Raw genomic sequence first — 25,006 nt, 5'->3', positions numbered from 1 at the left:
ACCCATAGAGGGCGCCACAAATACCACATATATCCGGACCTGCTCTGGAGACCAGTGTGAACCAAAAACTAAAGTCCCATAATTTCTGCAACATGTTGTTTTCTGCAACCTCTCATAACTCAAGATGCCTTTGAGCAAAGCTGATTTAACCCACTGGCGACCTCTTGTGGCCTCTCCTGAACATACACGGCAAGTTTCCTTCATATCTGATAAACGGGAGACACATGATGGAACCATGAACCAAAGGCTCCATGATGAAATAAGTCTGCGATTAATCAAACTCAGACTTTAAACAGAACTTAACGAGCTGAAGAGACTTTGTTCATTTTAAGCCTGAAATCTGCTTATTGTTGGTCACAGATTGAATTAATGTTCGTTGAGCTGCTTCCTTCTGCTGAGCCTGCATCCCTCTCATGATTTTCAAGTTATAATAATTTCATCATTTTGGCAATAACCTGGGAATTAAGGTTTTAATTAAAGTAAAGTAGGTAAAGTTATTTTTAGACCAATTCTACGTTGATATAAATTATGAACCGGTTACGATGCAGAGTCTCGTTTCACACACATGTTCCTCAAACCCTCCACATCATTAATGATCGAAGGGATTTGAACCCTCAGTAGCTTCCACACACACACACACACACACCGGCTGTTAGACGAGTGTTCATCCAGTTCAAAGTGGACGTGAGGTCATTTCTAACTCCACTTCTCCCATCGAGGGTGAGACCTGAAGGACAAGACGGGTTCTAGAAGTCCATGTCCCAACCGGACAGCTCCTCGGGGGGGCTGTCCTCATCCGCAGGGTAACTGTCGAAGTAGCTGTGATCTGTCGGCCCGCTGACCTTCAGAGGACGAGGAGACAAGGAGGGAATTAGGCTGGAAAACCACTTGAATCTGGAATGATTTTAAATTCTTGTGTCTTCTTCTACAAGTTTGGACGGTTATCTCCACTCACCTCTCTCTTCAGTGGAGACAACAGAGTCCTCGCCTTCAGTCCTTCCCAGTTGAAACCATTAAACCACCTTCAGACACATTGAAGGTGGAAGAGCGAATCAAAACATCTGAATCTCTTTCTCTGCTCTTACCCAAACCAACAAGCCCCTGAGATTTTATACTTGGACTTATTCTGGGACAAGGAACATTTTACTGGATCTGCACATTAAAAAACAACAAATTATTTATTCCTCTATCACTCTATGAGTCTTCATCAAAGAAAATAATCACCTTACCCCCAAAAAACATGCAAATTAAGGTTATCAACTGCATCATTATAATATTAACTTTGATTTCATTAAACTAAATGCATTATATTTCCCAAAAGTCCTGTTTTAAGTTGCTCCAACACTGTTTTTTATTTAGTGTAAGACTGAAGCACTAATGTAATAAGTCTTCTGAACATGTCTCGCGGCCCACTGCTCATCTAATTGCCGAAGTCATAAACCAGTGGCCCACGTTCATAATGTTCACTTAGAGCTAATGAGTGAAGCTCGTCTCTCCACGGAGATGACAGACATCACGAGTCACTTCCTACCTGTGTTTCTTGATGTCTGTTATTCCATTCTTCAGGTTGCCCAGTCGCTCGGAGGGATTTCGCCTGTGAAGGTCACCAGAGTGGGAAATGAGGAAGTTAATGGTTTGGCCCGGAGACACTTTTTTAAAGAGTGCTTTAAGACATTTGATGACTTTGCCTCGTGTTGATTTAGTTCCACATCCTTATCAATCAACCATGTGTCGTAAACCTGGTTGATTTGAGGATGGACTTGTTACTTCCTGTGTGGTGTCGTACCTGCACAACTTGCGTATGAGGTCCTCAGGTCTCTTGCTGACCTTCTTGGGGAAGTCCATTTTCTCGATGCCTTTCAGGATGAACGTGTACGTCATCATCTGGTCGCTCCCGGAGAACGGAGGACTGTGGGAAGGTGAATAACAAACCTGCTTTAATTTCCTTCAGCAAAGTGAACAACATGGAGTCTGGCTGCAGACGCTCACCTGCCGGTCAGGAGCTCGAACACCAGGATGCCCAGAGACCAGAAGTCCACGCTAAAGTTGTGGCCCTTGTTGAGGATGATCTCCGGGGCCACGTACTCCGGGGTCCCACAGAACGTCCAGGTCTTCTGGCCACATCGGATCTTCTTGGCAAACCCAAAGTCAACCTGGAAACACAGAGTCGATCAGCACATTCTGAAAAGGTCCAACATGGAACCTTTAAAACCTCGGAGGTAGCTTGAAACCAGAACCAGGTGTTCTCTGTGAAACTCACCAGTTTGATGTATCCCTCCGTGTCCAGCATGAGGTTCTCTGGCTTCAGGTCTCGGTAGAGGACTCCTTTGCGGTGGAGGTAGTCGAAAGCCTCCGTGACGCAACCCACACAGAACTTGGCGATCGGCTCGTCAAAGCTCCCCCTGCAGGTGAGAGGTAAAAGTGTCAGAAGCAGCTGCTTGGTGAAAGAAGAGAAGTCCTCATACGAATCCACCTGAACCCTGAGCTCTAGATTTATGACATCAGGACCTGAGAGTCCTAAATTAGATAACAGAACACTAAGATGATCAGTGTCTCCCACCTGTCTCTGAGCAGACTCCAGATCTCTCCTCCCAGACAGGCCTCCAGCAGCATGTACACGTATCTGTTATCCTTGAACGTACGATACAATCTGAGAAGAGAAGCACAGGCGAGTTCAGTCAACGTGAAAAGTTATGATTCATTCAATAGAACAACATCAACGCTGCTCTATTGTTAATAATAGTTTTATATTTGTTCCAGAGCTTGACCGATTTATAGTTTGGTTTATAAACATCAGCAGATCTGCTTTTCCGGAAAATATTAATTTAACGTAAAAATTTGTTTGATAGCGATATTTTAGGGATCATTAGGGTTATATACGCTGATATATTGTTATCAGAAATGTTTTTATTCTCTAATATAAGTATCTGCATCAGCCTCCAAAAGATCCATAACTTTCAGGCTGTCATTTGTAAGATTTTTAAATATTCAGGCTTTAATCAAAACCCAAACCTGTACTTTCTGGTCTAGAATCTAAATATTTTCCTGATCGTAAAAGTATCCAGGATGTTTTCTCTGTTCTCTCTCTGTTTGATTTAAATATCAATAATAACTTTCCTCTCTAGAGCAATAGGATAAATATTCAGAAGCATATTCAGTATCAGTGTTTGACACTTGAGATAGTGGAGGTGATGTTAACACCACCACCCCCCCCCCCACCACCACCCACGACAATGTCCCATATGATAAATGTACAGTAAATACATTGCGGGTGTGAGGAGGAGGTCAGAGAGTGAAGAACGACTTTAATATCTGAGTCTATTCTGCTGCATCTGGTGAAACTGGATCAGCAGCAAAGAAAATCCTCGGCTGCAATACTTCAAAAAACAAATAACCACATCTTCATAGCCGACGTCTCAATATTTGCAGGAGACGTGATCTCATCAAAATCTTATAAGCTAAGCTTTAATAAACTAATGGAGCCGAGCTTGGTGGTCGTGTGGGACCAGGAAGGGAAACGTGTTCTGGGGACTGACTTGACGACGAAGGGCGAGCGCGCCTCGGCCAGGATCTTCCTCTCCGAGTGGATGTGCTCTTCCTGTCTGTTGTCCACCACGTGCTTCTTCTTGATGACCTTCAGGGCGAAGGTGATGTCTTTGCCCTTCACCTTCACCTGCAGATGGAAACAACAGGAGTTAGTTAGTTGGTTTATTGGTTAGTTAGTTGAATGGGTGAGGGTTATAGAATCTATGATGTATCCTCACTAAGGGTTGCAAAATTCCGGGAATATTCAAAGTTGGAAACTTTCCATGGGAATTAACAGGAATTAACAGGAATTAACGGGAATTAACGGGAAATGTTGTGGGTAATTTATACTAACTGTATTTACCTTGTCATTTACAGACATAAATATAAACATTAAGTATTATCATAGGCTGATTTGAGCCCTGAGGAAACTTTGGGCACTTGACTATATGCTTCTGCATCTTTTTCATTCTTAACATAGGTCTTTGCACAGTATTTGCAAATGTACACAGCCTTTCCTTCTACATTGGATGGGGTGAAATGTCTCCACACATGAGATAGTGCACGTGGCATTGTTCTGTAGAATAAGATGAGAAAAAAGTTTGTAAAAAAACACTAATGCAATGCCAGAGATATAAATAGTTAGCCAAACAATTGGAATCGTCTGTAAACATATTTTACAATTGATGGATAAATGGGCTAGATGAACAGATGAACAATCCTCAATAAGCATGCTAATATGTTTTCCCAAATAATATCAGCGAAATTTACCTGACTAGTATTTTATTTTATTTTTTAAAAATTCCCAAAATTCCCACTCAACTTCCCATGGAAAGTTTCCGGAAAGTTTCCGGAAATTTACCGGAGACTTTCTGCCCCTTTGCAACCCTAATCCCCACCAGTTCTACTCGTCCGAAGCCACCGACGCCGAGCGTGGCGATGGCGTCCAGGTGGTCGAAGGGCCTGGACGGAGGGAACAGCGACACCATGTCCCTCAGCTGGACGACATCAGGAGGCAGCGGCTGACTCTGGTGGCGTGACAGCGACCTGTTGGACGGACACGGACACGGAGAGAGGAGATTAATCCCTCGAATTCCAAACATGACGAAGCCAGGTGGGCTCTGTTTCTGTTTTTCACTTTTCACGCTCTCTCCTCCTCTGACCCGTTAATCCATCGGTTCTACGACGACATCCCTTTGTCCCACGTCTTCAAAAACCCTTAATAACCTGAATACTCGGTTGAAAGAAACGCTGGAAGTGCTTCACTGATGCAGAGTTTAAAGTTTTCTGTGCACTTCATTCTGCCAGCGAGTCTCACAGTAGCAGCTTTATGCTCAGACAGTTAACACAGCCTTCTCTTCATGTCCCTGGCAGCGCGGCTACCTGGCATGTCTCTTCTTGTCGTCGCGATCCAGCGTTGCCACGTAGCCTTGGAGGTACTTCTGCAGCTCGTTGAAGGTGCCCACCGTCTGATCAAATGTCCTGGAAAAACAAAAACAAAGTGTCAACGGCAAAACCGCTGGAACGGACGGATTTCACAAGCTCAACGTGACATAAACCCACTGGCCTTGTTTCCTGTGGACGATCACATTCTACAGACGTGGTAACTATTTCTACTAATCTTTATTATTTAGCAGAATTACACACAAAGCAACTATACGACTGATTTCAAATGACAGGTGGAGGAAGGATGTGGGAAGAACCCGTTAAAGATCCAGATCAGGGGTCGGATCTTTATTCTCTTTCTTTAAATTTGTGATTTAAGTTGTTGTTGAACATTTGAAAAATCACACATATTTAGAAAACTGATATTTATGATTTTGTGCAAGTTTGGACATTTGGGCCTTGGTGGAGGTTTGTGACATTCTTGTGTTTCATTGCTGTTTGTCTGTTAGCTTGTTTGTTAGCTTGTCTGTTAGCATGATAACACAAAACAGATGTTTGTAAAACTCGGTGGAAGAATCAGGATCAGTGGATCAGGACAAACAGGCGGATCCAGAATTAATAACATAATTAGTAAACTGATAGTTATTATTTTGTGCAAGTTTGGACATTTGGGCCTTGGTGGAGGTTTGTAACATTCTTGTGTTTCATTGCTATGTGTCTGTTAGCTTGTCTGTTAGCATGATAACACAAAACAGATGTTTGTAAAACTCGGTGGAAGAATGAGACACGAGAGAAGAAAGGAATCATTCAATAGTGGATCAGGACAAACGGGCGGATCCAGAATAACTAACGTAAATAGTAAACTGATATCTATACGTATCCTCCCCCTAAAAAACATCTGGATCTATCAGGTTTCCACATGGTCTCGGGGGGGGGGGGGGGGGGATGTTGTGTTGCAGGTAAACACACTGGGAACAAAGCTGCTCTCACTCTCTGTCGATGACGAGACATTCCACTCCGTTCTCTTCAGCCACGATATTCGCCGACCGGACGTCATCACTGAAACAGAGACACACACACACACACACGTGCACAAAAATAAACACATTTCCGACCCCCTGATTGTTTAGATAATGCTTTCGAGGGTTCAGTTTCTTTTAAAATGCACGTGAATGATATTAACTTAACATGCGATGGCTGTTATAACATTTCTCTCCCGGGTCAGGATCTGTTATTCTACCTGATGAGTGCTTTCTCTCCGAAGTACTCGCCCTTGTGCAGCGTGTTGATGGTCTGCGGCAGCTTGTGGGCCTCGGTGGTCTGGGTCACCTTCACCTGCACAACAACAACACACACACCCTGGCAATAAGACTTTGAAACTCCTCTGAACTGCAATAACTCCACCAAACCAGCACCCTGGCATATTTGCATAGTTGCACCAGCACCGTAATAAGCATATTTGAATATTTGCACTACTGCACAAATTGAACTATTGTTGTTTTATTTTTCTCTTCATCTTTCTGCCCACCCCCCCTGCACATAATTTATAATTTATAATTTATATATTATTGGCACTATCACCAACTCTGCACCTTAGCACAGCACTTGCCCATAACTCTGCTACTGTATATATTTTATTCTATTTTATTCTATTTTATTCTATTTTGTGATATATTGTTGTTTTTATATTGTTGTTTTATGTTCAGTGCACCAATGACACCAAGGCAATTTCCTGTATGTGCAAACATACCTGGCAAATAAAATAATTCTGATTCTGATTCTGATTTTTAAAGATATATATTTATATATATATATATATTTTTTTTTTTTTTTTCTATTTTAAATTTTTGATATTCTATTTTATGGATATTCTATTTTATTCTATTTTATACTATTTCTATTTTTTTTTTTTTTTTTTGGTTGAAATTATTCATTGCCAGCGACTGCTTCATGTTATCTCTGTGCATTTGACAATAAAAATCTTGAATCTTGAATCTTGAATCTTGAATCTTGAATCTTGAATCTTGAATCTTGAATCTTGGCTTCACGCTCCTGGTTCCAGTTCACCTCCTCCAGCTTTCACAGGTGCTCTCAATTTGCTCCCCGTGTTTTCACAGTGCGTCGGTAAAAGAGAACGAAGGGGATTCAAAAACAATCAACACATTGAGTTAGAGTAATTGGAACATGATGGGTTGTGATCAGGTGGCATCTCGCACACGGGAGGTTTCAACACAACCATAACAGCGACCTTGATGTTGGGAAACCGCGTCTGTAATTTGTGAGGCTTTTAAAACCAGTGGCCTCACCCCAGTCCGAGGTCAGGCCAGCGTGGCGTCCTCCATGACATCACAGCCGCGATGGTGTGTTTTAACTAAGTGTCCCATTTGACCTCGGTGACCTTCACTTCCCTTGTTTTTTCTGGTGGCAGGCGCTCTCAGAGTTTACTCCCTCACAGGGGTACACGGGTGGGGGGGGGGGGGTGTAGCGGAGCCATTTCCTGTATTAGCCCCCTTCCTCCCAAACAACATGTGTGTCTCTCTGGTTGTGGTTGAAGGAGCTGCTGTCTCACGTTGGCTCGTAATGGCGTTTCTGAGTCCCCGGTGGACGACCAGGGCCTCTCTCTCTCTCTCTCTCTCTCTCTCTCTCTCTCTTTCTCTCTCTCTCCAGGTCCCTCAGCTACAGAGTGTCAGGTTGCTGGGGGGGTTATGAGTACCACACCCCACACACTCACATGGAGTTTGACCTGACCTGCTGTTTAAACCTGGTTGGTTACTGGAAGGAAAACTCGTATTTTTTACTTGCTTTGGCGACAAATGGGATCTGAAATTAGTGTCAGATCAGAATCAGAATCAGAATCAGAAGGTATTTATTTCCAAGTAGGTTTACACCTACCTGGAATTTGCTCTGGTTATTGGTGCATACAGTAAACATAGAAACATTAAAAACACAATAAATACACCACACATAAGAAAAACAAATTAAAAAACAATATGTATTTACTCACCATTTACTCCTTATTTACTCACTTTTACTAATATTTATACAAAGTAACATTTATTTAGACATAAATATATCTATATAAAAGTATATAAAAAATGAAAGATATAAAAAGTGAAGTAAAAAGTGAAATGCAAAGAGCAGAATGCAAAACAGTGAACAGTGTCAAATTGCAAATTGCAAAATGCAATGTAATGCAGTATAATATAATATGCATGTATCCAAATGATCCAAAGTGAATTCACCTCCATTTTTTCCATTATTTACTTTTAACACTTTGACTTCAGACTGAAGCAACGTCCACACCAGTGCGTTAAAGACGTGTTGCATTATATTGTCTGACTCGGCACTGGAGGATTGTTGTGTTGTTGCTGTTGTTGAGACTTAAAATGTCTCAGAAACGTGCTACAGCTGCTACTATTCATTTATAATTAACAATAACTGATTTAATGCTTCTATTAAATAGGTGCTGAAGGTCACGTCCCTTTTTAAGAGTTGCTAACATGAGGACACAACAGGACTTTGTGGTGTTTGTGTGTTTTTGAGCAGGTTACCTTCCCCTGGGCGATGATGTAGAAGGTGCTTCCCTCCTCTCCCTCCCGGATCACGTACTCCCCCTTGTCATAGTACTCCTAATGTGCAGGGGGAGAAAGAGGGGAGAGGGGGGGGGGTGGTCAGAACTGAAGCGACACATTGATTTTAACCATCGAGCGGCTCGGGTTGATTCCTGGTAGCCGCCCCCCCGCCCCAGCGGGATCAGAGCTGCCGTCGATGACGTTCGTCACGAGGACTTTGGGGCTCGTGGAATGAAATGACACATAAAAAAAATATAGATCAGAACTATAATATTATTATACATATTAAAATGGACTGAGGTTATTCATTTCTTTATCATTTCATCGTTTTCTATAATTTTCTATCACTTTATTTCATTTAATCTAGAAAAAAACAAGTCGAAAATAATTCATTGAATGTTGTTCAACTAATCGATTATAAACTCATCAATTTATTATGAGTCAAGTCAGTTTTATTGACTTTCATCACACGTCCGGTTATTCTGTCCATTATTTGAAATTAATGTCGATGAAATGTCTGTTACCATGGTGACAAATGACACATCCAGATGTGACGAGCAAAGTGGAGCTGGAACTACATTAGAGGAGTTTATCTTCCTGCTCGTATCAGAACCACTTACAGCAGCGTCCTAATCTTTGAGGTTTAATACGATAATAATTCACTTTTACTAGACTGTCCCACAGGCTCCTTCAAATTCGACAGAAAATACCGATCCTGAGCAACGAAGGATCCAATGGGCTGGTCCCTCTGAGGCCGACCTATCCCAGGATGCATTGCAAACCAGTGACGGAGCTAACAAGCTAGCTTATAGTGCAGCTGCTATAAGGAGCTAATGATTAATCCTCTGTAGTCTAGACCATAGGTCTTCAACAGGGGGTCCGCGACCTCTAGGGGGTCCGCGGAGGTACTGCAGGGAGGTCGCAAGATCTTTGGTTGATTAGACAGTTTTTTATTTTTTTGTATTTATTTCGAACCAATTTTTTTCCACAAATTTAAATGTCTTAAAATACACATTAACATGCATCCAACATATTGTGAGGCTGATTTGAACCTCTGCCTGACAACCTCCATCCGTCCAAGATGAGATAAGTTGTGTGCTACCCATCAGGGTCCAACATTTCACTAATGTGGGAGCATTTATAGCTTAGTATTGAATGCACAATAACAGGGTAGCTATGTTTATACATGGCACTAGTTTAATATAAAACACAATTTTATACAATTTATTTAGAAGGGTTTGGGGGTCCTTGGCCTGAAAAACGTTGAAGACCCCTGGTCTCATATTCCGCCCCTGAGTCGAGAGGTTGCTTCAGTTTCATCTGAAAGAATCGGTTCACTGTGACTGCAGGTGGAATATACAGGACCGAGTTTTGAGCATGGATAATTAATCATAAACAACCGGTTCCTCTGGTACAAACCGACTCTCGGACGTGTGAAGGAGAGGAACCGATTGTGTCTGATTCCTGATCCCTGTCCAGCTGCTGCAGGAGGAAGCTCTCACTCGACTGAGACAGAGATCGTTTCAGGTGTTTAGCTCAAAGTTTACGAGCTCCATAAAAACCGAGCGACACTTTGTAATATTCCTGAATTAGACACAGAGGAACAGTTTGTTCCCTCCGTCTGTTCGCAGCTCTGCACTCTGTCCGTTTAAACCACCGACACGCCGGCCAGACTGCTGAGTCAGCGAGTCGAGCTAAAGCGTTTCGCGGGGGGGGGGGGGAGTGCAGAGAGTGAAGGTGACCCGGGCCGAGGCATTCCCTGGAACTAGGGTTTCCTGCAGCTGAGACAACCGCTCACGGCTGTGATCCGTTCGGCTGCAGAGGAAACAAATCAGAGCGACCACGCGTAAACATTCCCCGATGTGTTTACTGTCAGAACCCTCCACACGAGTGGCGTTTTCCTCGAGCGCCCGAAGCTTGTTTACGTCCCGTTTACGCTTCGGGAGAGACGCCAGTTTAACGCCCGTCCACGACAGCGGAGACAACACGCCACGGTTCTGTTTATAAAGACTGTCCCGGTGATAAAGAGATCGGACCTGGGGTCACAACGTTTCTCTTTTCAGGGAAAGACAGATGACGCTATTCGCTAAAAAAGCTTGAGAGAGAATCGCCTCTAAAAATATTTCAAGAGCCCTTACCCCCCCGACAACCACACACATCCCCTTCTTCTTATCTGAAGCATCAACCTGCTCTGAATTGGTTTGTGTGTGTGTGTGTGAGTGTGTGTGTGTGTCTGTCAGTTTCATTAAATCAAGAGGAAGGCCCGGACCTGTTTTTTACGACCAACTCAGTCTTCAGCTGCTCCTTGAAAGCATCGTGCTGCTTTCAAGGAGCAGTTTGGAAAATCACTTTGGACCTGAGCACGCGTGAGTGATTTTTTAAACAAGGTGTAAAATGTAGAAGTAACAGTTGGTGATTTCTCACTTTCTCACTTTACTGAGAATTTATATATTTATGGATCCAAGAAAGAGCAAAGAATCAAATATATGGTTTTAGGAGTTATCATATATATTGTTATATATAATTAGCACATTTCCAAACCAGAGATCAGACATAGTTCTCAGGGTTTTCTAATATTGCAGTAATCTTCCCCAAGTTGAACCTTTTAGTCTAAAACAAAGTGGTGACACGTTGAAAACACTTGGATCTCATTCAGCAAACTGACACAGGATCTGTCTTGTTTGTCAGTGTCTCATTTAAAGTGTCTAGTGTCAGAAAAGGTAAAAGTGTGAGTCTGCAGTTTGTTTCTCCAGCAGCGAGTCAGGTGCTGTTATCCTTCCTCCTGTTCTCCTGCTCATTAACAGATCTCTCTCTAAAGTGCCTCCGATGTTAGTTTAGGACGAAATCCACAGTCGTCTGTGAAAAACTACATTCCAACGTTAATCTGAGGTTCGTGTGAGGCTTCGGAACCTTCTACAGATTACAGCCTTTTACTATTAAGCTCCGTCTTTGTGTTGATGTCCGGTCACGACAGACAGAAACCAAACCGACTCACGAAGGTGCTTCTGTGACTTGATTCACTCGGACTCAGATGTTTTCTGCTTGGAACGAGGAAACACGTGGATTTCTCTCTCCCTTCTCGTCCGTGTGGAGCCACATTTGAAGAAGATCTTGTCTGACAGATTTAAAAATAAGTTTCTCTGAGGCGGCAGCACGAAGACAGAGGCTACTGCTCGTGAAGATTTAGATTCTTGGATTATACGACTCTTTACCAGCAGAGAACAAACACAAATCGTGCAACATTAATTGTGTGGAACCACTTTGTCGTTTCTAAGAATTAACTGGTTCCATTTGGCTTCATGGTGCGATTACAGTCGATGAATAAACATTAACACGGTCGCACAACACAAACCACTCATTGTCTAAAAAGACATTTAATGTCATTATTCAGGTTTGTCGTCTGTCAGAGTCACATTCTGCTCTCACAGACTGTGTGTGTCTGTTCTATCGTGCAGCGTCTTATACTCACAACACAACAAGTCCGAATACTCACATCCAAATACTCTGAACAAATCCAAATACTCCCAACCCAATCAAATACCCTGAACGGCAGCATTGTGTGAGTATTTCATTGTGTTGTGAGTATTTGCAGCATGTTTTCTATTCCTCACACAAGACTCTCACCTCCACCGTTCATCTTTCTAGTGTCAGTGACTTGTGTACTTGCAGTATGCGTGTGTTTCTTTTCCAGGGGATAACACAATGAAAATATCATTAACTCTGAGTTATCCCCCCCCCCCTCCAGCTCCTCGGGCTCGACATTTCAAAACGCTTCACGCCAGGATCACGAGTGAATGAAAAGATGAGACGTTATTTTTATCAGTTATTTTGCTTCCAACAGAGCTCGTTGTTTTTGGCTATTGAATCTTTCCAGTTTGAAAATAAAATCTCACACACCGACACAAACACACACATTCCATCCCCCCCACTGTTTGACAAGAAGCTTCAATATGATCTGGCCGGGTCTCAACGAACATCTGCACCACTATTAGGTTACAGCTCCACCCACCCAACCCCCCCCCCAGCTCCATTAGAAATGACTAAATAAGGAGCTGCTCCCCCTAGTGGAGGAAGTGAGCAGGACGAGTTTTCTCTCTCGCTGCTGAAACTCAACGCTCGCGCAGGAGAAGTGAAGCGAGTCCTTTCTCCTCCTGCTGCAGGTTCCAACACATGCACCCCCGCTCACACTCGTATGTTCTCACACCAGAAGCCTGTCACTCGCACATCTTTTACAAATCACTCCCCCCCCCCTCGACCCCCTTCTCCTCCACCATTTGAATAAACACTTTCTGGGGCCTTGGTCAAATAATTATGGTAACAATATACAGCGCCCGGCGATGACAGGAATAACACGGGCTCTGTTCATCAACAAGGTAATTTGTGAGGTCTCCCCCCCGACTGGAGGTGGACAGAATCCGCTGACATGCAGTAATGGTACACGGCCAAATGCTAATGATATTTTGACAGCAGCTATCTGCAGCGCGCGGGCGGCAGCTGCCAGCGAGTTGTGCGATACACAATGAGAAGTCAAATTGTCCCTGCAGGAGAATTAAGAGACAGGTCTGACAGAAGGACTTACCACCTCCAGGCAGTCCACCATTCTGCTGAGCTTGTCCTCCGGTAGATTGGCCAAGAGCGAAACGCTGACGGGAGAAAAAAAACACAGAAGGTGAACTTTCATTTTGGATTCTGTAGAAATGACCACAAATGTTTTACATAGAACTACAGCCGGTGTCCAAGAAGTCCGGTAAGTTTTAGAAAATATACCTGACCAAACTAATTCAATTACAGTGTTATAATCTTGACTTTATCTTATGATCTGGTTAAATGTTTTATAATATTACACATAATAACTAGAGTCTGAACAGTATAGACAGTTCATTTTGGATTCTGTGGAAATTACCACAAATGTTATACATAGAACTACAGCCGGTGTCCAAGAAGTTCGGTAAGTTGTAGAAAATATACCTGAGCAAACTAATTTAATTGAAAATGTTATAATCTTGACTTTATCATATGTTCTGGTTAAATGTTTTATAATATTACACATAATAACTAGAGTCTGAACAATATAGACAAACTGGGCTCCTAATGAAACCCAGTCTGCTCTGATTGGCCAGCTGAACCGCTCTGTTGTGATTGGTCGACATCTGCTCTCGCTTGACGCTGCTTTACAACTTTCCGCTAGGTGAACTGATCCTAATTAATTTGGCCGTTAGCTGGTTGGTTGTGTTTTATTCTGACTAAATGTCTACGAGCCGTATTTCTAACATTTCCTCTGAAAGATAATTGTTCTATATTGGTTGTCGAGTGTTTATAAAAGTCAGCGTACATCAAACAACACAAGTACACGTGTCATTCTCTTGTGTGTCACTTCCTTATATCAGGAAAGTTGTCGTACATCATCAATCAACGAGAATCATATCAGTAATGTGATGCTTTAGCTAAGTGGCGACAGCTAACTTGGCGCTCTGACCTTCGCAGGAAGTTGCGATGTTGCTCCTGTCGCGTCTCCGCCGTCCTCCTCATGATGTTCTGGAACACCTCCCGGTCCAAAGCCCACGTCCGCACTTTGTTCACGGCTGAAAAATAAAATTCACGTTACCAGAGACATTAACAGCAGAACTCGTGGACCGACGACCACGAAGGAGTGAGTCACTTTCTCTTTTCTTCCTCCTCATCTTTCTTCACACGTTCTCGTTTCACTCCATCACCACCGAGGAGGAATGTGTTGTTTTGTTTTATCGAATGAAGGAAATAGGTGAGAAAAGCAACACTGTAATCCGTCCCGTGTCCCGATGAGTCACAGCTACAGAACATGCAGGGGCGTGTCTCCGGCGGCGGCGGCGGCAGGAAGTGGCGGTGAGAACCCGACGGGAACAGGTAGCAGAGACAGAACCGTCCTGTATCCACTTCATCTGTTATCATGTAAAACTCTCAGAGAGACGAGAAGTGTCACCGTGTTTCCAGTTCACCCTGAATCTCAAGGTCAGGACACGGTGACCCTCCCCCCCCCCCAAGGGCCACCAGTCGGTAACTTGGTTAAATATACAAATCCCGGACAAAGAGCGCTCACATGGCGTTGGGCTGAGCGCTCTCCAAAACGCAGAGGAGGTGAGAACCAATCAGGATGCAGAGCTGTGGACATAAACCTTCTGTAAACAAACCACATGCTGATGCTTGTTTGTTTACTTCGGTCTAATGACTGATCGGATTCTCCAGCTCCGACAATCAGGTGAATCCTCGAGAAGTCGCTCCGACGCCATTGATGAAGGTCAGAGAACTTCAAGATTTGAGTCGAGAGAACGTTGAAGGTTTAGAGTAAAAAATACCATCAGCTGCAGTCTGAACTCTCTGGGCCGCTTCTGCTAAAAGAACTCTTTGAACACGGAGATATGAATGTTTCAGTTCACTGATTTGGAAAAAGGAGAACGGAGCCTCTCTCATTCTCACTCCTCACTTATTAACACCTGCTCTCACTTTGGGTGAAAATGTCTGAAAAATTTGACATTTTCCAGAGTTTGACTTTCACATATTCAGCAACAGGCAGGAAATCACATTTTCTGCTGTGGCTCAGTGCTTTTGTTTTACAGCTCGTCCTCATCTCTCCTCTTTCCAAGTCGACATCTTCGTCAGCATCAGGACGCTGCTGCTCAGTAAAATCCACATAGTGTTGCTTTAATTGACTTTTAAACTGAAGTTCAATAAAGGAAACTTCCCCCTCGATACAACATCGATAATCATGACACTTATCATCTTTTCCCACGAGTAAAACAGGGAATAATTCTACCTCTTTAATATATAATTGTGGTTTCTGCCTCTCTCTCTCTCCTCTACTTATGAAATCAACTGCAGCTTTGATTCGTCTTATTTGTACATTTGCATTCACACACACACACAGGAGTAATGTCTGTGAGTCGTGTGAAAGGTCCAGATTTGCAGAACATGTGTGAATCCAGAGAACTTTACGTGTTCACGGTGTTACCGTGGTTACCTCGCACTGAAGCCGTCCGGGTGCAGTTGTACAGGATGGCTAATTCCCCGAAAGTGGTCCACACGGCGATCGATGTGAGCAGCTTGCTGTGCTGAAACACGTCCAGCTTCCCGTCTGCAAACAGCAAACCAAGGACAATCAATAGCTGTTGTTTTTTTAACCTACATTTAGGACACAGACAAAAAACACACAAGAGACAAACAGATGTGTGTCGCAGACAGAATCTAATGATGTTTAAATGTCATTAGGTTCATTTCAGACCGGACGAGTCACTGGTTATTTACTCAACGTCTCAGAATTCCTCCTGTGCTGCTGCTCAATTCGGCGACTCAGCAGAAACTGAGCTGCAGGTTGTATTTCAGTAAATAATGATAATAATTCCTCTGCTACAATATATGTGGCCATTTAAAAAACTGGAAAACACTTGAATCATTTATATGAAAAATATCCTCCTCCTTCCTTCCATCTGTTTCCTCCTACAACACAAACACAACTTGTATTTTTAGGGTCCTGGTCAGAAGTAAAACAAATTAAAGACTTGAGGAAACGAGCGTCTGCATTATTATTTCATATCTGAATAATCCTCCGAGGTTTGTTTGAGCTTCTTTACATTTCTGTCTCTTCTGGTTTTCGTCACTTCTGTCCAGCACCTCCAGCTCATGTACGTTCTTTTGTTTAATTTCAGTTTAGTTTGTTCGCTGTCCAAGAAAACTCTATTAATTTATTCACCTAGATAAACAAGCAAATACATGAATAAAACAGTACAGAGTTAAATAAGAGAGTTATAGTTCCTTCAGTTCCATTTACGTCACGTGTCTGAGTGTATAATCACATCAGGATCCAAAATTTAACTTCTCTCTCTGACCGCATCCGTGATGGTGAACCAGAGGAATTCAAACTGTTTTGCCAACAAGACTCTCAACCGGCCAAAATCACTCAAATCTACTTTTCTGCAAAGAATAACATGAAGCTAGTTAACCTTTCAAAGGTTTACACACAATAACGTGTGTGGAGGAGTAGAACCAATCAAACGCTGGTTCGCTGTGATGTGATTGGCTCGCGGTCAGACCGGCTGCACAATAGGGCAAAGACTGAGAATCCAGAAATAGTCAGTTTGAAACACCACAGGCCGATGTGGCGACTTCCGAGGAGTTTTCTGCCAGTTTCCGATTTTTACCTCTCTAACCTCGCAGTCAGCAAACGCCGGTCACTCCCAGGGGAGACCAGTCGAACGCTGCACAGTTTGGAAAGAACGCTTAGACTGAAAATACAGTCGTCGGGTTAATCAGCAGTTTTTGTCGATATCAGCCAAATGCCTGGTTTCTGAGAATCCACTCGAAATCACAAATGGTCTAAATCTCACACAGGTGCCCGAACAAAGAACAGATGTTTGTCCACTTTGCATTTGCACAAACCTTCTCCACAGTTTCCTGCTCGCTCTGCTTCTGTTGTCAGTAAGCACCAGGAACCAGACATGATGTCAATGTCCTGATTTAATATCAAACTGCTTGAAGCTTGAATGGAATCACAACGTGCATCATGTCGATCATACTGTACAGAGTCCAGGTTCACAAAATGAAGCCAATGCAGAAGTGCCTGAACTGACCAGCAGAGGGCGACTATAGAAGTCCATGAGAAAATAATTCTTCTTCTCTGTTGATTTTTAAAGTCAGTAAACATTTTCCTCAGGTGTTCACGTCTCAATCTTTGGTTTCAATTCGTCTTCATACATCATGATGTTCATTTTTTAATTATGATCCATTTAGAGTCAAATAGACCATAAAGCACAGTATGCATGGGGGGCGTGGCTACTGTGTGATTGACATCTAGTATCATCAAATGGGTGCAGGTGGCAGGTGGAGGTGGGCGGGCTCTCAGTTAGGCTCCACCCACCACTCTTTCAAATATGGATACTTCTTTGTTTGAAAAAACCAAGATGGCAGACAGCAGCTCACAAACCAATGGCTGACGTCACGGTGGGTTGATACCCGCTGTCACTCCACACAAGACTCCGCCCACTAATTCATCCAGCAGGATTTAAATCACCGGCTCCGTCTGTTGGCTTCTCTAGTTCCCTTTAATTGGACATTAGGTGTCATATGATGCTTGACCACAATGTGTGTGTGTGTGTCGTGGTAATTGAATTGAAACCGGCGTGAACCAACCTGCCAGGACAAACAGATGGTTGCCGTGCTCTCCCTGCGTGATGACGGACTCCCCCTGCTGGTAGGTGCGCTCGTACATGCACTCCACCATGTCTTTGAGCTGCTGCAGCTCCAGCCGCTTCAGGTACTGGTTCTTGTTCAGGGCGTCTGTCAGAAGCTTCTTCACACTGTCGACACGGAGCACAAACAGTTAGACCACTTCACCAGAACTTAGAGTATTTTCATCATCTTCTTCTCCATTTATCTGATAGCTGTAAGATTCTTGTCATCTCTGCGTGAAGGAATGAAGTTTTATGTGTTAAGCAGAAATATTTATCGTCAAAACCAAGTATACAACTTTACAGGGCACATATTATGAAAATTCCACTTTTGTAGTGCTTCTATACGTTAATTTGGGTTTGGCATGTCAACTGTCCCAAAAACTCTGGAAAAAAACAACTCCCGCGATTTGTTGTGGTTCCTGTATGTCAGAAACGATACGCTAGATGGGGTCTAATGGGATTAGGACCCGAAAATACGTCATAGTCTCGCTACAGACCGGGTCCACTGGCCTGGTTAGCTCACAAGCTAACGCTAGCCCGGCTCCCCAATGAACCATATCAACTGCGGTAAAATGGGCATAATACGTCTCCTTTAACAGTTGTGTTGCCATCACGTAATCAGAGCTGTTCTCGCAAACATTAGCCTACAAAGTCAAAATGGCTGCGAACCATTAGATTCATTTAAATGTGGACAAACAAGTTAAACTTTGGCTCTTCTCCCTAAACCATCGCTGTGTCGTCTCCATCCGTCTGGCTCCAGCCACATCAGAGATATTTTGTACTTCCCTCAAAATGTTGTTTATTTGGCTCCATGACTCAAAATTGGGTCCTTATTGTTCTGCAACAGGGAAATGATTTGTTTTATAGAATGAATACGTGTCAAATGTGAATTATCTTCATGTGCTGTGTCATCCTGGGAAAGAGAAGCCTGAAGAAACAAACTGATGCTGAGTGAATGAAACCGAGTAAATAAGATGGATCTAAATCATAAAAACACACTATTTCAATGCTTAAATTCAATTATAAAGTAAATAAAGATGATTTCTTCCTTTCCTTTCGTCAATCTAATCCTGAAAACTGGTGAAAGTGAATAATTAATGGCTCTTGATGGAAAAGGCACCTTTATTAGAGGTGATGTCTACGAGTGTGTGTGTGATTTAGTGCAGTTTGATGAGTTTTAAGCGGACTGTGATTACTGATAGATTTCCTCAGGCGTTCCCGAGGACACCCACGTCCACGCCGCTCACCAGCGTTTCACCCTGGGTTAAATATTTCCTCTCCCATGTGAAACCATTGCACCCTCAGGTCTCCTTCCAGCAATGAATCTCCCAAAACAGCCCAAACATAAAATCCTCAGGAGCTGTCAGAGTTCACCGCTGTGCATTTTAACAGCTGCAGCGAGGTAGAAGAAGAAGACATCTCTTTCTTCAGGGAGCAGTAAACCAGAGAAGGTTCAGGACCCGGTTCAACGCTCACTATAGATCATGAGTCCTGGTGCCTGCTGGGAGCGGTGGGAACGTTTTGTTTATCCACCGTATCGTGTGTGATAAAGTGTCACACTAGGCTTCGTAAAAAAAAAACCCAGAGTAGCCGACGTTCGCTTCTTTATTATTCATCTCCACTCTCTCTCTCTCCTCCCACCTCGCCGTGTCATTAACTCGCCCGGCGTCGGCAGCGTTCAAAGGGCCGGTCGGCCGCTTCATCTCCATTCGTTTGGGTTTTGTCGTCCATTCTGTGCTTATTAGCGACATATGTTTAAAACATGAGGATTAGATTGAGTGTGTTCATGTCGTGAAGAACAATCACTGAGACAAAAGTTTGGCTGGAATATAGAACAAGACATATTAAATAACCGTCTGTCTGTCTGGTGCTCAGTAAATTATGTCACATGATGACAAAGATGAATAAAGATCCTCGAGCTGGATTTGATCTTAATGAAACTTTCTACGCTCTCACATCAGCAGAACAAATGTAAAACATGAGTGAGTATTTAAAGGTTGTGGTACGATGATGAATTGGCTCAGTGCTTATTGTGTTTTCTCATTTATCAACAAATGTGTCTGAATGTAGGACAGAGGAATCAGACGAGGACACGATGAGGAAACGATGAGGACAGGATGAGGACAGGATGAGGACAGGATGAGGACAGGATGAGGACAGGATGAGGACACAATGAGGACACAATGAGGACACGATGAGGAAACGATGAGGACACGATGAGGACGCGATGAGGACACAATGAGGACACGATGAGGACACAATGAGGACAGGATGAGGACACGATGAGGACACGATGAGGACACGATGAGGACACGATGAGAACACGATGAGGACACAATGAGGACACGATGAGGAAACGATGAGGACATGATGAGGACGCGATGAAGACGCGATGAGGACACAATGAGGACACAATGAGGACAGGATGAGGACACGATGGGGACACGATGAGGACGCGATGAGGACACAATTAGGAAGCGAGGAGGACACAATGAGGACAGGATGAGGACACGATTAGGACACAATGAGGACAGGATGAGGACATGATGAGGACAGGATGAGGACACGATGAGGACACAATGAGGACACAATGAGGACACAATGAGGACACGATGAGGACACAATGAGGACGCGATGAGGACACAATGAGGACACAATGAGGACACAATGAGGACACGATGAGGAAACGATGAGGACACGATGAGGACGCGATGAGGACACAATGAGGACACGATGAGGACACAATGAGGACAGGATGAGGACACGATGAGGACACGATGAGGACACGATGAGGACACGATGAGGACACGATGAGGACACAATGAGGACACGATGAGGAAACGATGAGGACATGATGAGGACGCGATGAAGACGCGATGAGGACACAATGAGGACACAATGAGGACAGGATGAGGACACGATGGGGACACGATGAGGACGCGATGAGGACACAATTAGGAAGCGAGGAGGACACAATGAGGACAGGATGAGGACACGATTAGGACACAATGAGGACAGGATGAGGACATGATGAGGACAGGATGAGGACACGATGAGGACACAATGAGGACACAATGAGGACACAATGAGGACACGATGAGGACACGATGAGGACACAATGAGGACACAATGAGGACACAATGAGGACACAATGAGGACGCGATGAGGACACAATGAGGACACGATGAGGAAACGATGAGGACACAATGAGGACACAATTAGGACACAATGAGGACACGATAAGGAAACGATGAGGACACAATGAGGACACGATGAGGACACGATGAGGAAACGATGAGGACACAATGAGGACACGATGAGGACACGATGAGGAAACGATGAGGACACAATGAGGACACGATGAGGACACGATGAGGAAACGTGGAGGACACAATGAGGACACAATGAGGACAGGATGAGGACACGATGAGGACACGATGAGGACACGATGAGGACACGATGAGGACACAATGAGGACACGATGAGGACACGATGAGGACACGATGAGGACACGATGAGGACACGATGAGGACACGATGAGGACACAATGAGGACACGATGAGGACACGATGAGGACACGATGAGAACACGATGAGGACACGATGAGAACACGATGAGGACACGATGAGGACGCGATGAGGACGCGATGAGGACGCGATGAGGACACGATGAGGACACGATGAGGACACGATGAGGAAACGATGAGGACACATTGAGGACACAATTAGGACACGATGAGGACACGATGAGGACACGATGAGGACACGATGAGGACACGATGAGGACACGATGAGGAAACGATGAGGACACAATGAGGACACGATGAGGACAGGATGAGGACAGGATGAGGACAGGATGAGGACAGGATGAGGACACGATGAGGACACGATAAGGACACGATAAGGACACGATGAGGACACGATGAGGAAACGATGAGGACTCAATGAGGACACGATGAGGAAACGATGAGGACACAATGAGGACACAATGAGGACACATTGGCAGAGAGTTGAAGGAGCAACGTTGTGTCTCCTTTATCATTTATCATTTATCTCTTATTATTCTCTATATATTATTGTCTTCTCTGTCGTAACCTTGTGAACACGATATCTCAAGAACTCATTTAGGGAATTTCTTCAAATTTGGAACAAACGTTTCAGGTGAACTCACAGATTAACTCAAAACCACAAAACAAAGCCCGAGTGTCCTGATAGATGTGCAGCGGCCTCCTGAGCCGGGGGTCGTGGGATAAAGTCCAATCTGAGCTAACTTCCAGTAGAGTGGTGCAGCAGAACTTAACATAACTTACAGGTTGATGGACCAAAAACCATAATTTAGCCAATTTCCAAGATGCTGAACTGATAAAGGAATATTTCATCTAACATCATTGTCGGGAGATCAACTAATCAGGAGATAAAAAACTTTAAAATGAGACTGAATTACAGAAATGTATGTAGACTGACCTGTACCGGCTGGTGGAGGCATACAACCAGCGGCCGGTTCCTCTAGCTACATCTAAATCTCCGACTTTCCTCAAATTAAAAAACTATCTTTGCATCAATGATAGCCTAATACTAACTCCTTACCTGTGACTATGAATTTTAAAGTCATCTATATTTATAGATTTGAAGCTCAGCTAATCGTGAGTTTTTCCTTAAGTTTAAGCTTATTAGCTACATTTCCAGGGGTCTGCTGTGGTGAAACTGCGACAGTGAGTTGCTTTAAATGTTGTGACTGCATGTAACTGTGTGTGTTTCCTAAAGGATGGTCCAGTGTTTCCTCTGCTAAAGGAGACAAGGTAGGAGACATTGAAGCCCTCAGCGTTTAGAGAATTCAATCAGCCAGGGTCATTTGACTCACTGAGGAACCTTCCATCTGGTTTAATGAACTATTTTCTTCCTAAGTCTTTGCTTCTGTCCCATCTGCTGCCGCTTGCAGCAGATGGGACATTCTCATCCACGAGGTTCTGATGAGCCTGAGGGAATCATGAACCTTTACCATCCTCCTGTCTGGTCTCCTTTCTACTTCTGCTTATCTTTTGAACTTTCCTAATGGAGAGAGAGTATACCCTCACCTTGCATCCTTGGGTACCCGGGCGTTCTCGAAGGAGAACTTGGGCAGGCTGCTGGAGTCGTAGGTCCTGGACGTGGGCTCGGCCGACACCCCGGCTTTGGCCCCTTTCCTCCTGTTGAGGGTCTCCTTGATGCGGACCCCGAGGTTGGGACTGTTCTTGGCGCAGGTTCTGATGGAGGGAGGCCGTGACGCCAGGCTCCCAGAGGGGCCGCCCGGACCCTTCAGCAGGTCCTGGAGCTTGTTGATCTGGAGGCTCTTGCTCTGCAGCTCCTCGCTCAGCTCGGCCAGCGCTCGGCTCTGCTTGGCCAGCTGCTCCTGCTGACCTCTGACCTGCTGCTCCCTGGCACAGAGCTCCTCATCCTTCCTCTTGCCCTCCCGCTCCAGCTCCTCCACCCGGGCCCTCAGGGACTCAAGGGACGAGATGGTGTAGCCGCCGCCGGGATCCTTGTGCGCTCGGCCGTTGGAGGCGTCCGCCTGTTTGTAACGTTTTGACTTCATGGAGCCGTTCCCCATGGTTCCACCTGAGGAGACGAGAGATGTGAGCGTCGGTGTTTGCTGAGAGGATGGAGTCATCAGCCGGGGGGGGGTGAGGTTTCAAACAAAAGAGCTGACGCCGGGAGGAGAGAGAGAGAGAGAGAGAGAGAGAGAGAGAGAGAGAGAGAGAGAGAGAGAGCCGGAGACAGAAAGAGAGAGAGAGCGGATCAGTATATAATGGTCAGAGAGTGTGTGTCCTCCATTTATTATTCAGGAGGCAGGAAGTATTACGTTACATCAACAGTCACTCCCTGTCTGGTGGGGGGGTTAGAGGAAATGAAATCACAATAATCACAGTTCATCGATATCAGAAGATGATGAAGAAACTTCAGCGTTCACACGTGATCGTCCGGAGCTCGACTCTCTGGTGGAGAGAGAGAGAGTGAGTGAGCGTGGGGACAAAATGTCAGAGAACAATCCGCTGTTTGTTGTGTGTGGGACAGTCCCCCCCCCCTCACACACAGACACACACTGTCCACTTCATCCAGGACATTCCTGCTGGGACACAGTCAGAAGGCAGGTCAATGCTGCAGCACTTTATTCTGAAAATCCAAACTCTACTGTCATCAAACACAAACATCTCCGAGCTGCTCCTCTAGTTTTTATTTTTAACTCTGTGACTTTAACCTACATGGATTAAAATATTGTTTTTAAAAAAATCACATTTCTATTCGCAGATATATCTATAAACATAATTTTTTGACTAGTAATATTTCTAACGTGTATTATTTTTATACATTTAAAAAGTCCAGTGACACAACGTGAAGCGTTGCACCTGCTTCGCGTTGAAAGATGAAATGATTCTCTCGGTTCTTACCTGATGTCGCAGTTTCCACCGGAGCTTTAAAGAGAAGAAGACGAAAGAATCAGTTTGAAGATCCGAGCATCAGCAGAGAGACGCTCCTTCCTCCTTCCTCCTCCTCATCCTCTCATCCTCTCCTCCTCTCCTCATCCTCTCCATCTCTCCTCCTCTACCTCCGCGCGCTCCCGCCGCCTCTCCTCCTCCTCCTCCTCCTCGGCTGATGCGCGCGACCGCGGCGACCCGGGGATGATTGACAGGTCAGGAGGTCTGAGCCACGTGTGTGTGTGTGTGTGTGTGTGTGTGTGTGTGTGTGTGTGTGTGTGTGTGTGTGTGTGTGTGTGTGTGTGTGTGTGTGTGTGTGTGTGTGTTTCTGTGTGTGTGTGTGTGTGTGTGTGTGTGTGTGTGTGTGTGTGTGTGTGTGTGTGTGTGTGTGTGTGTGTGTGTGTGTGTGATTGTTTAAAGGTGATGTCACCTCAAAAGACTTTTTAAATAGATAGTTCACCCCAAAACTAAAATTCACTCATCTACTTGCCACTAGTAGATGAGAGTTCTTTTTGAATCCAGTCGAATCCAGTAGAACTAGAGTAACTGATCAATTCTTCAAATGTATAAAAACAACAGAAACAACAACTTATTGCTCCTGTGGTTTCTTCAACGAGTCCAGAAGCACAGACTTTCACATTCGACTGGAAGCTTCTGCATTTACAGCTGGAAAATTATGGAAAATTTGTTGATAAACATTTCACACATTCATGTTGGGACCTCAGCTTTTTTGGGGACGAGTTGAATTCTGGATCTGACGCGTGAGTCCTTCACATCCACAAATGATTAATTGGTTTTCCCAGCGTGTGTCTGAGGCCCGAAGCAGATTCCATCGACTCGGAGCAGAGATGGCAGGTGTCCAGATCTGATTC

At 44.3% G+C, this 25,006-nt stretch overlaps 1 protein-coding gene across 1 annotated transcript; it reads right to left on the bottom strand.

Moving 5' to 3' along the window:
* Positions 1-746: 746 nt before the first annotated feature.
* On the bottom strand, positions 747-23,269 carry prkg2 (protein kinase cGMP-dependent 2). Its single transcript, XM_061072027.1, is given in 18 exon segments — positions 747-842; positions 956-1,022; positions 1,532-1,594; positions 1,787-1,909; positions 1,990-2,153; positions 2,261-2,402; positions 2,561-2,650; positions 3,537-3,673; positions 4,425-4,572; positions 4,906-5,007; positions 5,902-5,970; positions 6,152-6,246; positions 8,463-8,540; positions 13,063-13,126; positions 13,960-14,065; positions 15,478-15,591; positions 17,643-17,809; positions 22,758-23,269. Coding segments are annotated over 18 exon segments (2,337 nt in total).
* Between the last annotated feature and the right edge of the window lie 1,737 nt (positions 23,270-25,006).

This window comes from Limanda limanda, chromosome 5 (genome assembly GCF_963576545.1).
Source record: "Limanda limanda chromosome 5, fLimLim1.1, whole genome shotgun sequence".
Lineage (NCBI taxonomy): Eukaryota > Metazoa > Chordata > Actinopteri > Pleuronectiformes > Pleuronectidae > Limanda > Limanda limanda.
Note: the sequence above shows the minus strand (reverse complement) of the source record. Positions and strands in the feature narration are given on the sequence as shown.